A 13818-nucleotide genomic window follows, 5' to 3' on the forward strand; every position below is an offset into this window, starting at 1 on the left:
CCCCCCATCCACTCTGCCAGTCCCATCCCACCTCCCAGATGGTGACGGTCCCTGTGTGCCGCCTGGACACTGATGGTCCATTGCTTTCCAGGCCTGGCCATTGACTACCCAGAGAGCAAGCTGTACTGGATCAGCTCTGGCAATGGCACCATCAACAGATGCAACCTGGACGGCAGCAACCTGGAGGTGATCGAGTCCGTGAAGGGTCAGCTGAGCAAGGCGACGGCCCTGGCCATCATGGGTGAGAGCTGGCAGGGTGATGGTGGCGGTTCGTGAAGCCCTTTCCCTTTCTCCTGGCCCTGCCCAAACACAAGACTGCTCATTTCCACCTCTAGCAGCTGTGGAGGGGATGCTTCTCCACCAAAGGCTAAGCTCAGACCCCTTTTTCCAAGCCATCGCCTGTAAATCTGTGTGGAGCCACCGCTCTTTGCTGCTAGGGTGGGAGGGGATGGGGAAAGCTGCTGCATATTCCTGCCTTCTCCTCCCAGGCAACAAACTGTGGTGGGCTGACCAGGCCTCCGAGAGGATGGGCACCTGCAACAAGAAGGATGGGACGGAGGTGACAGTGCTGCGCAACAGCACCACGCTGGTGATGCACATGAAGGTGTACGACGAGAGCATCCAGCAAGGTGAGCGCATGGTCCCAGGGCAGAGAATCTGTAGGGATGGGCAGCGTTTCATCCGCTCCACCCGGGTGCCAGCAGGGCCAGAGTGTGTCCCACAGTGGCCGGGTGGCCGGCTGACCCTGTCCCTTCTCGCTGGCCCAAGCCTGGCCCTTGCCCCTCGCGCCAGGTCCATGCTGGCTGGCACAGAGCACCCACATCTCACGCAGCTGCCATGAGTGGTGCTGGCCCCAGCCTCTCCCCAGGCACCCACAGCCCTGGCAGGCATGCCCTGGCCCCAGGCTGCCCCTCACCTCCCCTTCTCTCCACCGCAGCTGGAACCAACCCCTGCAGCCTAAATAACGGTGACTGCTCGCAACTCTGTCTCCCCACTTCGGAGACCTCCCGATCCTGCATGTGCACCGCGGGCTACAGCCTGAAGAGCGGGCAGCAGTCCTGTGAAGGTGAGCGTGCCTGTCCCCATCCCCTTGCCCCCTCGGGGCAGAGACACCCCGCAACTTTCCCCGGACCATGCCTGCTGCCTGCTGCAGCTCTGCCTGTGCCACATGGTGCCATGCGGCTGAGCCAGGCGCGTGTGCTGGTGTGGCGCGCGGGGGCCTGGGAACTGCTCGCTCTGGCTGCGTGCGGGCTCATCCTGACCGCCCCGTGCCTCCCTGCTCCCAGCAGCACTGCGGAGGGATGCTGAGGGCCAGAGGGACACCAAGGGTGGTCAGGAGGGGCTGTGGGCTCAGGCCGCAGCGAGACCCTCGTGTGGGCTGTCCCTGCGAGGGGTTGGCAGCAACGAGCGTGGGCAGCACTGCCCGGGCACCAAGAGCTCTGGGTTTAGCAGGAGGAGGGCAGCAGGACTTGCATGGTGGGAGCCCTCAAAAGAGAAGTGAAATCCTTGCTGTGGGCAGCAGGTTTGGGTCACTGATTCGCCGCAATCACTGGGGACAGGGCTGGGCAGCCAGCGCAGCATTTGCTCTGCAGATCCCCAGTCCCTGCCCGGTTTGCCACCGTCTCCCTCAGGAGAGAAGAGCCCCCCCACTCCTCGGTCACTGCCAGGGCCTCTCAAAGGCTGTTTGTGTGCAAAATGTTCTTGGTGTTTTTGGAGGGGTCTGGCAGAGCTGCTGCACCATCTGGGTCAGGGCAGGGACTGAATAACAAGCGCTGCCCTGACCCAGATGCAGCGCAGAGCCTTTGCCAGCGCTCGGGGGCGGAGGCAGCTCTGGAAAGAGGCCTCACTCGTGCCTCCCCTGTGCCCTGGCGTGGGTCAGGGCCCCTTGAACAGGCAACTCCAGGGCTTGCAGCCTCCAGGGAGGTCCGGGCAGGGCCTGCTCGAATGCAGAGCTGAGCAGGGAAGGGCGTTGTGGCTGTTCCCTGGGTTCCTGCCCCAGCCATCAGAAACCTCGTCCCTGACTATGTCCCTGCTCGGTTTAGAGTGGGTTGTTCCCTGCCCTCTTTCCACAAGGTTTGCTATTCCTTCCCCTGCCCAGTGTGGTGATGAAAGCCATCCCATCCTGATCACGGAGGAGTTTTTTCTGTATGGTCATCCTGGTCAGTCCCCTCTCGTGCGGAGACCCAAGTGAAGCAGGGGCATCCCTCCCTCCATGAGAAACCATGGTGCTGCAAAGCTTTCGAAGCATGCCACGCGCATGCTACCCATGTAAACGCGTCACCCCGCAACTGCAGCACCGTGGGCAGGATCAGGCACTCGGTATCCGGCAGGACTGCCTCCCCTGCCACCTCCCCAGCTGCTGCGGAGCTGCTGCTCGCGCTGCCAGCCCACGTCTCGCATGCGTCAGCCTTGGAGTCAGCCGAGAGGTGGGCGTAGGGGCTGCCTGTGTAGGGATGCTTCAGGCAGCCGCACAACCTGCCAGCATGTCCAGCCAGCACAGTTCAACCCTGCCCTGCCAGTCCCTTTTGTCCTGGGCCATCTGCCCAGGCCGGGGACTCGTGGTGCTGCTGTCATGGCAGGGTCGAACCCTCCCACCAGCCCTGCCAGGCTTGCGCTCCTCCACGGAGCTGCTGTTGCAGTTTTCCCCGAGTTGTGGCTGTCCGTTGAAAGGACAGCGTGTGGTTTGTGGGATGCTTCTGACTGTCCCTGCATCTGTGTTGCAGGTGTTGGCTCCTTCCTCCTGTATTCGGTCCACGAGGGGATCCGTGGCATTCCCCTGGACCCCAACGACAAGTCAGATGCTCTCGTGCCTGTGTCGGGGACCTCTCTGGCGGTGGGGATTGACTTCCATGCAGGTGAGGCAGGAGCTGGGAACAGGACAACAGGGCTGGAGAGATTGGGGAGGGGGAGCGCAAGGGAGACCATCACCAGACCCTCCTTTGGCAGTGCTCTGCCCTAGGACATCTCCCCTGGGCAGCTCCGGGTGAGGGAGGGTTTCAGGTCCCCACGCCAGGGGCTTGGGGTGCAGCTCAGCCCAGGTCTGTGCGACCCTTGGAGTGACCCAGAGATGGTTGCTGACACCCTCTCTCCTGCCTGGCCCCTCTTAGAGAATGACACAATTTACTGGGTGGACATGGGTCTGAGCACCATTAGCCGGGCCAAGCGGGACCAGACGTGGCGGGAGGACGTGGTCACCAATGGCATTGGCCGCGTGGAGGGCATCGCCGTGGACTGGATCGCTGGTGAGACAGAGCTCTGGAGCGGGGAGGAGCGGGTGGGCAGTCAGGGAGCGCGGCTCACGTGGGTGTTCGCCGTCCCCTCTCTGCAGGAAACATCTACTGGACTGACCAGGGCTTCGATGTCATCGAGGTGGCCAGACTAAACGGGTCCTTCCGCTACGTGGTCATCTCGCAGGGGCTGGACAAACCACGGGCCATCACAGTCCATCCAGAGAAGGGGTGAGACACCACACAAAGCTGCTCAGAGAGGGCCATCAACTGGGGGCTGGGCACGTACCGGAGACCCCCGGCACCCTCCCAGCAGAGCCGTGTAGTTTGCGCGCAGTGGAGAAGGACTTCTAGGTCTCCTGCCACACCAAGGGACAGGCCCCTGGTGTCCAAACCAGCTGTGTTTAACTGCCTTTTCACTGATGGGCTGAGCTTCGTGGGAGATCCCTGTGACTTTCTGGGTCCCAGCATCTCAGAAAATCCAAGTGGAGCCTCCCCAGACCAGCTCCACTTTTGGACAGAGTCACAGGGAGAGGAGAGTTGTTTGGATCCAGGGAAAGATGGAGAACAGCACCTTAGGTGCCTGGCACACAGGCTGGTTTCTGCGCAGCATCCAGCTGCAATGCAGGGCTCCTTTCCCCAGCTGCAGCATGGTCTGCAAGCATGCAGCGGTCAGGAGGCTGCAGATCACCAGGGGTCTGGACTGAGGCCCTGGTGTGGAGTGATGAGGGGGAGAGGTGCTTGTTCTCTGCTCCAGTTGCCAAAATGCCCAAGGATGCTGCTTCTGGCCAGCCCTGTGGTCATGTCCCTGCTGTCCCCTGCAGGTATCTCTTCTGGACAGAGTGGGGGCAGTACCCCCGCATCGAACGATCACGCCTGGATGGGACCGAGCGGATGGTGCTGGTGAACGTCAGCATCAGTTGGCCCAATGGGATATCCGTCGACTACGAGGTACAGCTGCCGGCTGGGATGATGGTGCTGCCCTGGGGCCTGGCAGGGAGTGTGCCAGTCCCAAGGGTCCCTGCAGCCATGCCCCTACTGATGGGGCCTCTGGGGGACATGGCTGCCCTCCCCAAGGCTCTGGAGTCTCCTCTCCAGTGCAGGGAGGGTTGTCCAGGGTGGTCATCTTCTGAACCCTTTCTGGACCTTTCTGCCAGACGTGGTGGGAGGTGCAGAGGGTGCCTTAGTGCCACCCCAGGGCGCTGCTCCATTGCTGACTGGGATGCTTTCTCATCGCCTCAGGACGGGAAGCTTTACTGGTGCGATGCCCGGACAGACAAGATTGAACGAATCGACCTGGAGACAGGTGAAAACCGAGAGGTCGTCCTGTCCAGCAACAACATGGACATGTTCTCAGTGTCGGTCTTCGAGGAGTACATTTACTGGAGCGATAGGTATGGTGCCCGAGGGGTCTGGCAGTGCTGGGGGTGCCCCGGGCACCAGCTATGCGGGAGGATGGGGGGAGCTGGTGGGTGCTATGGGGAAGGTGGCGGAGCTGGGTCCTGCCGCAGGGTGCTGCTGGGGCGAGCCCTGCGTCAGTTGCTCAGTGATTGTCCTTTCTTAGGACTCATGCAAATGGCTCCATCAAAAGAGGCAACAAGGACAACGCCACCGAGTCGGTGTCCCTGCGGACAGGGATCGGTGTGCAGCTCAAGGACATCAAAGTCTTCAACCGGGCCAGGCAGAAGGGTGCGTCCAGGAACAGGGTGCAAGCCCCTGGTGCAGTGCTGCTGACGGCCGCCCAGGCTGGGCTCCCGTGGCAGACAGATGCGGGGAGGGGGATAGAAACAAACGGGCCACTGTGTCCTCATCAAAGAACCGTGTTGCACCATGGGCTGAGCCTATTTCTTCACCTGCTTCCTCTGGGAGTGGGGAGAGGTGAAAAGCAGCTGAGCAGGAGCATCCTCCTACACAGAGCCTGCCCAGTCCCTTGAACAATCCCCCCTTTCCTCCCCAGGCACCAACATCTGTGCCCAGAGCAATGGGGGCTGCCAGCAGCTCTGCCTGTTCCGGGGCAGCGGGCAGAGGACGTGCGCCTGTGCCCACGGCATGCTGTCCGAGGACGGGGTGAGCTGCCGGGACTACGATGGTTACCTGCTGTATTCGGAGCGCACCATCCTCAAGAGCATCCACCTGTCGGACGAGAACAACCTCAACGCGCCCATCAAACCCTTCGAGGACGCAGAGCACATGAAGAATGTCATTGCCCTGGCCTTCGACTACCGCTACGGCTCCAAGGGCAGCAACCGCATATTCTACAGCGACATCCACTTCGGCAACATCCAGCAGATCAACGACGATGGCACAGGGCGCAAGACCATCGTGGAGAGTGAGTGTTACAGGGCTCTATACTCGTGCGTCTGCCCTAAGACCCCTCTTTCCTGTTCTCCCCTACCACCTCTTCCTGAACTCCCTCCTTCCTCGCCCAAGGACTTTTTTTTCCTTTTCTCGGTTAACTTTTTTTGGTGTTTTCAAGAGGTGTTTTGAGTGGCAGCTGTTAAGGTTTCAGCTGTGAGCTTTCTACCAGAGCCTCTGGAAGAGGCGGCAGCTTGTGGTAGGGGATGCAAGTGTCAGGAGCAGCCTGTAGAGCTTGTTCTTGCAAGGAGAGTGTATCACGAGGCTCAGGCATGCATGTGGGTATGCATTGCTCTAGAAACAAGGCACTGTAGCAAACTTGGGATCTGCTCTGTGTTTGCATTTGACTTCCAAGGCAGACCTGTTGAGCCTGAGCAAACCTTGCCATACCTGGCCCTGTTTTCAACCTCCAGCTCTTGGTTTGCACTTGGTTGGTTTTATTGGCTCCTACGGCAGGTGAAAAGACCATGTCTATTGCTCTGCGTCACTAGGGAGCACCTCCAGCAAGAGTTATAGATGTGCTCGCTAATGAGTGTATTTATATTTGGCACTTGGGATAGCTGTTATCACTGAGATCAGGAGAGCAGGGCCCATCTCTCATAGTTGGTTCATTAAACCTTTTGCTGATCCTTAACGAGGGAGAAGGATGGGTGTATGGTTCAAGTTCGTGGCCTGGGAGCTGGAGGGAAGGTCTCCCTGGTTGGCCACGTGTCTTCATCTTGTCACTTTGTGCCTCTGGGCCTCCGCTCTCCCCTGGCAGAGGGAGACCCTTCCCAGCACCGCTGCTGCAGGGACAGGGAGACCCGGAGCAATGCCCAGCCAGTGCAGGGGAGGTGATCAGAGCAGGAGCTTGAAAGCCAAGTTCAAGTCCTCATTTCGTCATAGATGAACATCACTCAGCCTTCCTGCAAGGAAGTGTCATTACCTGGTTGGTGGCAGAGGTCTGCCCAGGAGACCCCTAAAGTTTCCTCAGGTCTCAGCTCGCACGTCAGCACAGACACTAGCCCAGCCCTGCTGAGTCCCCTCAGGTGCTGCCACACTGGCACAGTGTTAGCAAGCAAGCAATCCTCTGAGGGATTTTTTGGGAGTGTAATTAAAAGCAGTAACTTAAGGCTGCCAAAGAAGCCACGTCCAAGTGTCCACGGTCAGCACTGGCTGTGTGGAGTGAGCTGGGCAGCCGTGCAGGAGCACGGGCTGGATGCGACCTTTGCCTGTCCTCCCCTCCTGCAGACGTGGGCTCGGTGGAGGGGCTGGCATACCACCGCGGCTGGGACACGCTGTACTGGACAAGCTACACCACCTCCACCATCACCCGCCACACCGTGGACCAGAGCCGCCTGGGGGCTTTTGAGAGGGAGACGGTGATCACCATGTCGGGGGACGATCACCCCCGGGCCTTTGTGCTGGACGAGTGCCAGAAGTGAGTGGCCGTCAGTGGTCCAGCCAGCTTGCCCAGGGGTCCATGTGGTCCCAGGGCCAGCGTCCAGGCAGACACCCCTCCACTGAGGAGGAAGCACTGGTTCCCAGCACAGAGTATTGGACCCCAGGGAGGAAAGGCCCTGTGCCCCCCGCCCCCACACACACCCCCTTCAGCACCCCGAAGCAAAGACAGAAACCCCGTCCCATCCTCTTCTCTGGCCGGCTGGTACCATGGGGTACCATGTTTCCCAGCTGGCTGCGGTGGCTTCATTCATCCCCTTCCCACCCCTTTTTATGCGGGAACGATGTCCCATCCATCCCAAAGTCCCTGGAAGCCCCACAGCAGCAGAGGGGTGGGCTGAGCCAACACGTATGCGGCAGAGACCTGGGGTTGCAAAAGCATCACATGTGTCTCCCCTTCCAGCCTGATGTTCTGGACCAACTGGAATGAGCAGCACCCCAGCATCATGCGTGCCACCCTCTCTGGTGCCAACGTCCTCATCATCATTGACCAGGACATACGGACACCCAATGGGCTGGCCATTGACCACAAGGCTGAGAAGATCTACTTCTCTGATGCCACGCTGGACAAAATCGAACGCTGTGAATACGATGGCTCCCACCGCCATGTGAGTCCAGACCTGGCCCCAGCAGCAGAGATGGGAAGGAGAGTGGCGAGTGGCGAAACTGGGGCTGACACTTTGTGAGAGGACAGCAGAGCTCTTCCTGGGGCACGGGGAGGGTCAGGCCTTCCCCTCAGGCAGACACATGGGGACACGCTGCATTTGGGGTCGTGCCGGGGGCTGCGTCCCACAGCCAGGTTCCCTTGTGCTCATGGTTTGCCAATGTCCGGCAGGTGATCCTGAAATCAGAGCCTGTGCACCCCTTTGGCCTGGCTGTCTACGGCGATTACATCTTCTGGACGGACTGGGTGCGCAGGGCTGTGCAACGAGCCAACAAGTACGTGGGCACTGACATGAAGCTTCTGCGTGTTGACATCCCCCAGCAGCCCATGGGCATCATTGCCGTGGCCAACGACACCGACAGCTGTAAGGATGCTCCGTACCCCCCCCATCACCCGCAGCCTCGCCACCGTGGGCCCCTGCTCCCCTGCCCCTGCCAGACCTCTGCCCCCTCTCTCAGGTGGCTCAGCCTCCTGCCAGACAGCGCTGCTCTTCCACCCTGCCTGCAGGCCAGGGGAGGGGGAACCTGTCCCACCGTCCTTCCTGGCCTGTCATTGTCCCTTCGGGACCCTCACGCCAAGGCCTGTCCATCTCCAAACCCCGTGCAGGCTGAAGAGAGAGAGAGTTTGCCCCATTTGTGCTCTTCCCAGGACATCCTCCTTGCAAGATCTTGGGAGACTGGATGCCCCTAACCCCATGCATCCCCCGTAGCCCCATCTGAAGAGCCTGGCGAGAAACACCTACTTCTCCTCTCCCCAGCAGGGAGGACAAAGGGAAGGGACTGCTGAGACTGTCCTTGGCGTAAATGCTCTCCATCTCTCCTAGGTGAGCTGTCCCCATGCAGGGTGAACAACGGCGGCTGTCAGGATCTCTGCCTGCTCACGCCCAAAGGACACGTCAACTGCTCCTGCCGTGGCGAGCGTGTCCTGCAGGAGGATTTCACCTGCAAAGGTGGAGGGGAATTGGAAGCGGGAGCTGAAGGGGATGGGAAGGGGAGGAGAGGCCACTTTCAGCCTGGCAGAGCTGACATTCCCCATGCCCTCCCCAGCCCTGAATTCCACCTGCAATGTGCACGACGAGTTCGAGTGTGGGAACGGTGACTGCATTGACTTCAGCCGGACCTGCGACGGCGTGGTCCACTGCAAGGACAAGTCGGATGAGAAGCAGTCCTACTGCAGTAAGGTTCCTCCTCTTGCTGCTTTGCTCAAACACACACACGCACCCCCTGGGCATGCACAGGCACCCTGTTCAATCTGTCAGCTCTGTTTGGCAAAGGGAGCCAGGACTCCTGGGCATCTTCTCGTATCCCTCAAGTGCTCGCAGTCCCTTTTGCCCTCCAAAGATGGGCCCAGCCAAGCCTTAGGGGCTCCAGACCTTTTCCAGTTTTGGGGGGCAGGCTGGAGAGTGGGACACCTTGAGCTGACCTGGTGGGGGCTGCGGCACCCTCCATCTAACACCAACCCTCACTTCTCAGCCAGGAGGGGTCTCTGCTGGTCAAAGGCCAAGCTTAACCCTGCGGTGTTGGCAGCACAGCACAAGGAAGCCTGTTTCCTAATCCTGCCTGTGTAGTTTCTTCCCCTGCTGAAGCATCCCTGAGGAGCTGAGACACCCGGGGGCACCAGCCCTGCCCTCGCGCTCACCTCCTCCTCCTCCTCCTCCTCCCTCACAGGCAGCCGCAAGTGCAAGAAGGGTTACCTGCACTGCATGAACGGGCGCTGCATCGCCAGCCGCTACTGGTGCAATGGCGTGGATGACTGCGGGGACAACTCGGACGAAGTGCCATGTAACAGTAAGCAGGCTGGCTGGCTCCCAGCCAGCCCTTGCCAGGGCTCAGTCAGCTGTCTGGGACAGGGACAGAGGGTTCGGGAAAGAGTTACCTTCAGCTTGACAGGATCAGAGCAGAGCGGGGGCTTAACAGAGAGTCAAGGTCTAAATCCTACTTATGCTGCTTGTGCCACAGACCGCTTTGTAAAGCTCACTCCCTGACAGCTGGGAGGAAGAGCTCCCGAGCATGGCCAAGCAGCACCCAGAGCCTCCCGAGAACACTGGTTTGACAGCTAGGAGGAACACAAGGCGATGGCAAGGCGCAGTGTCGCTGCTCCTCGTGCTCCTGAGAAAAGGGCACCCAAGCATCCTCAAGGGCAGCATCCCTTCAGAGCTGCAGGGCTGCAGGAGCCTGTCTGCTTGGTTCAGAACCGATGGGGAAGGTCAGGAGCTTCCCTGAGCCCGTCCAGGCCTGCTAGTGATGGGCCAGGTTGGGAGATGAGCGCAGGCTGCCAGGCAGGGTGTGTGAGTGGGAGAGACACCAAATCTCAGCCGGGAGAGGACCAGAGCTGGGAGTGCAGGTTCAGGCGGTCCATAGCTGTGCTGGGCGATGGGTGTATGTGTGTGCATACACGTCTGCAACGTGAGTGGGGGCCGTGGGGTGGCTGTACATGCTGGGTCCCCCAGCCCAGCCTCATCTGCTGTGGGGGCTTCCCCCTTGCAGAAACCAGCTGCGCTGCTACCGAGTTTCGCTGCCGAGATGGGAGCTGCATTGGGAATTCAAGCCGCTGTAACCAGTTCATCGATTGCGAGGACGCTTCGGATGAAATGAACTGCAGTGAGTGCCCCAGCTGCTGTCCCATGTTCCCTGCTACCTCCCCAGCTCTGCCCTGCTGTAGCTCTGGAGATGCTTATGCCCTCTGCGCCTACGGGCAGGGGCCTGGGTCCCTGCACCTCATTTCAGTCTTTGGCACTTGTGCTGAAGCAGGGAGGGAGAAGGGCCCGGGCTCCCGTCCCGTCAGCAGAGGCCAGCCCAGGTTAGCCCAGTGGCTGGAAGCAGCCCCAGCCCATCACTGCAGCCCCCCACGCCATGCTTGGCACCTCACAACCTGACGTCAGAAGTGCTTAACGTGGTCCCAGCAGCTCGGGGCACACGTGCTACTTTGGGGAGGGAAGGGCTGTCAGCAGCAGGGCGAGGGCTCGTGCTGCGTGCTGGGAGCTGGACTGAAGGGCTGTGCCACTGGCGAGCAGCACCGGTCATCCAGGGCTCCTGGTGTTGTTCCTTGCAGCTGCCACTGACTGCAGCAGCTATTTCAAGCTGGGGGTGAAGGGTACCACATTCCAGAAGTGCGAACACACCTCTCTGTGCTACGCTCCAAGCTGGGTGTGCGATGGGGCGAATGATTGTGGAGACTACTCAGATGAGCGCAACTGCCCAGGTGAGAGCGGGGAGAGGAAAGAGGGCTCAGGCCTGGGAGAGCAGGGGCATCCCACCGACCCTCTGGCCGGGTGCTCCCCTTTGGGGTCTGTTTGGAGGGTGGATGCTTTGTTTGCACACCAGGACCATCATCCTTTGCCTGCACAGCTCCTGCACGAAGGGTGCTGCAGCACGCTGATTGATAGAGGATCACAGAGGGCTTTTGGGGAGAAATCCTTTGGCGTCAGGCACTTTTGGGTTGGGAGGAAGCAGGACACGTGCGCGCCACCACGCTTACCGATGTTTCCTTCACAAACCAGGCGGGAGGAAACCCAAGTGTCCAGCTAATTATTTTGCCTGCCCAAGCGGGAGGTGCATCCCGATGACTTGGACCTGCGACAAAGAGGATGACTGCGAGAACGGAGAAGACGAGACTCACTGCAGTGAGCGGCAGGGTGGGGAGAGCAAGGGACTCCGGGGTGATAGCATGGGGTGGCAAGCGCAACCGTGCTAGAGGGGAGGCAGGACCCTCTCCTGTCTCTGACATCCATTTGCCAAGGACCAGCCTCCAGATTCTTCCCCCTCAGTGGTCTTATTCCAAATGCTTGGGCTTTTAACTGTGGCCAATGCAAATGTCCTTGTGCATTTGTTTGCTCAGCACATGCATGAGTGTCCGTGGTCATTTTCAAGGTGGCCAGTTACGGCTCAATTGAGCTATGTTTTTAGTTCCAACCTCCCTGAACAAAACCCAAACAGTGCTGAGGAACTGGGGAACCTCCCCAGCTCCAGAGCAGGCAACCCCACACCAGTCCTACAGCTGCAGTGCCCATCAGCGTGGTGTGTAGGCACTGCCAGGTCTGGGTGAGCAGTAGCCCCGGCACCACCCTGGGCACCAGCCCTGGAGCCCATCTGGCCCAGCCTGGCTGTGCTCTGCTGCCATGTCCTTCCTCCCACATCACCCTAGCTCTGACCCCTCCTCTCCTCCTCTCCCAGACAAGTTCTGCTACCCCGTGCAGTTTGAGTGCAACAACCACCGCTGCATCTCCAAGCTCTGGGTGTGTGATGGGGCAGACGACTGCGGCGATGGCTCTGATGAGGACAGCCGCTGCCGTGAGTCTGCTCCAGCCCCTGCTCTGACCTCTCTCCATCCCTACCTGTGCTGCTGCCCCAGCTCTGTGTATTCCTGCCTCTGCCCATCCCTACTCCCACCCTTCCTTTCCTGTGCTGTGGTCCTCACTGCTCTCCTGGGTTCTGTATCTTGGCCCCCTCCGAGACGTGGGGGCACATAGCCCGAGAGTGCCAGTTCTCCAGCAATGGGGTAACTGGCCTCTTTCCTGCTTCTCCCTTCCCCAGGGCTGACCACCTGCAGCTCAGGATCCTTCCAGTGCCCAGGCACCTATGTGTGTGTGCCAGAGCGCTGGCTCTGTGATGGAGACAAGGACTGTGCGGATGGAGCCGATGAGACCCTCGCTGCCGGCTGCTGTGAGTCCCCAGAGGGCTGGGTGCACGGCAGGGCCAGGGGCTGGAGCGGAGCGGGGTGTAGTGCAAGGCAGAGCTGCCTGGGGGGGGCTAGCCCCACTCCCCGGGGTCCCCATCACTAGCAGATGGGATGCCTCGTCCCGGCCACTTCCCCACCAGGCTTGCAGGAGGAGACTGCGGTGCTGCGGTCACAGCAGACCTGGACACAGAGATGTTTGGGTGCCTTTCCCTGACTGCGAAGAGAGGAGAAGCATCATCCCACAGAGCAATAGCCAAAGGCACCACATTGCCTGGGTGCTGTTCACAGCCACAGGATGAGGGCACCGGGCTGGGCTCAGGCTGGGGGTGAAGGAGTGGGAGTCCTGCCACGACTGGGCTGTGCCTCAGCTTTTGTCCCCAGCACCCCAAAACAAAGGGCTCAGGAGGCAGGCAGGAGAGCACACGGTCTGGTGGGGGGCTGACAGCGATGCCTCATTGCAGTGTACAACAACACATGTGACGAGCGGGAGTTCATGTGCGGAAACCGCCAGTGCATTCCCAAGCACTTCGTCTGTGACCACGATGATGACTGTGGCGATGGCTCGGACGAGTCCCCAGAGTGTGGTGGGTGTCCGTGGGACCGGGGAGGACAGCAAGGGCCGTATCTCCTTTTGCCCTGGCCCTGGCAGCCACACTGGGTCTCCTGGGCTTTGAGACAGGACCCTGGAAGGGTTTTCTTCATCCAGAAGGAAGGGGTTTGACGTGAGAGCAGGGTGAGGGGGAACCAGGAGAGGGAGTGGGAGGGGTTCAGTGCCAGAGAGCCACAGAAGAGCTGTCCCAGCCCCTGCTGCAGGGTGTCTGACTTGGCACAGAGCAGTTTTGGAGAGATTCAAAACCACCCACGTTTGCTGCCTCCTTGACCCCTGCGGTGCAGCCCTGTCCCAAGGTGGGCTGCAGGAACGTTTGGCCACCTGTGCCACGGCTCCACGCAGCCCAGCCGCTGTGGTGCCCCTGTCGCTGATGATGAGCTCGGGAAGGTGGGCCATGCCGTCTGAGCCTGCCGCCCTCCTGCAGAGTATCCCACCTGTGGTCCCCACGAGTTCCGCTGCGCCAACGGCCGGTGCCTCAGCAACAGGCAGTGGGAATGCGACGGCGAGTTTGACTGCCACGACCACTCGGATGAGGCGCCCAAGAACCCGCGCTGCACCAGCCCAGGTACCTGTGGGGACCACAGCTGGGGACTGGGGCTGCCCGACTGCCTCACGCTGACCAGTGCCACCTCCTGTCTGCCCCGCTGCAGAGAACAAGTGCAACGACTCCTTCTTCCTCTGCAAGAACGGGAAGTGCATCCCTGAGGCACTGCTTTGTGACAACAACAACGACTGCACGGACGGCTCGGACGAGCTCAACTGCTTCATCAACGAGTGTCTCAACAAGAAGCTGAGCGGCTGTTCCCAGGAGTGCGAGGACCTCAAGATCGGATACAAGGTAGGGG

At 60.4% G+C, this 13818-nt stretch overlaps 1 protein-coding gene across 4 annotated transcripts in view; it reads left to right on the forward strand.

The window, feature by feature from the left end:
• Positions 1-13818, forward strand: part of LRP1 (LDL receptor related protein 1) — a 91473-nt gene that overhangs the window by 60665 nt on the left and 16990 nt on the right. For 3 of the 4 annotated variants that reach the window (XR_012653357.1, XM_075049716.1, XM_075049718.1), the window contains 24 exons: positions 92-241; positions 489-629; positions 938-1066; positions 2724-2855; positions 3108-3242; positions 3329-3458; positions 4052-4178; positions 4470-4621; positions 4792-4916; positions 5185-5556; positions 6813-7002; positions 7426-7630; positions 7858-8050; positions 8510-8635; positions 8733-8861; positions 9354-9473; positions 10173-10286; positions 10738-10887; positions 11186-11320; positions 11859-11975; positions 12219-12347; positions 12825-12947; positions 13398-13538; positions 13624-13811. Coding sequence is in view for 3 of the 4 variants with exons in the window: in XM_075049716.1 (XP_074905817.1) it covers positions 92-241; positions 489-629; positions 938-1066; positions 2724-2855; positions 3108-3242; positions 3329-3458; positions 4052-4178; positions 4470-4621; positions 4792-4916; positions 5185-5556; positions 6813-7002; positions 7426-7630; positions 7858-8050; positions 8510-8635; positions 8733-8861; positions 9354-9473; positions 10173-10286; positions 10738-10887; positions 11186-11320; positions 11859-11975; positions 12219-12347; positions 12825-12947; positions 13398-13538; positions 13624-13811 (3653 nt within the window). In the remaining variant the exon portion in view is untranslated. The remainder of the gene's footprint in view (positions 1-91; positions 242-488; positions 630-937; positions 1067-2723; positions 2856-3107; positions 3243-3328; positions 3459-4051; positions 4179-4469; positions 4622-4791; positions 4917-5184; positions 5557-6812; positions 7003-7425; positions 7631-7857; positions 8051-8509; positions 8636-8732; positions 8862-9353; positions 9474-10172; positions 10287-10737; positions 10888-11185; positions 11321-11858; positions 11976-12218; positions 12348-12824; positions 12948-13397; positions 13539-13623; positions 13812-13818) is intronic. The other variant, XM_075049717.1, reaches the window with a different exon arrangement.

The sequence above is a fragment of the Buteo buteo genome, chromosome 17, assembly GCF_964188355.1.
Source record: "Buteo buteo chromosome 17, bButBut1.hap1.1, whole genome shotgun sequence".
NCBI classification, from domain to species: Eukaryota; Metazoa; Chordata; class Aves; order Accipitriformes; family Accipitridae; genus Buteo; species Buteo buteo.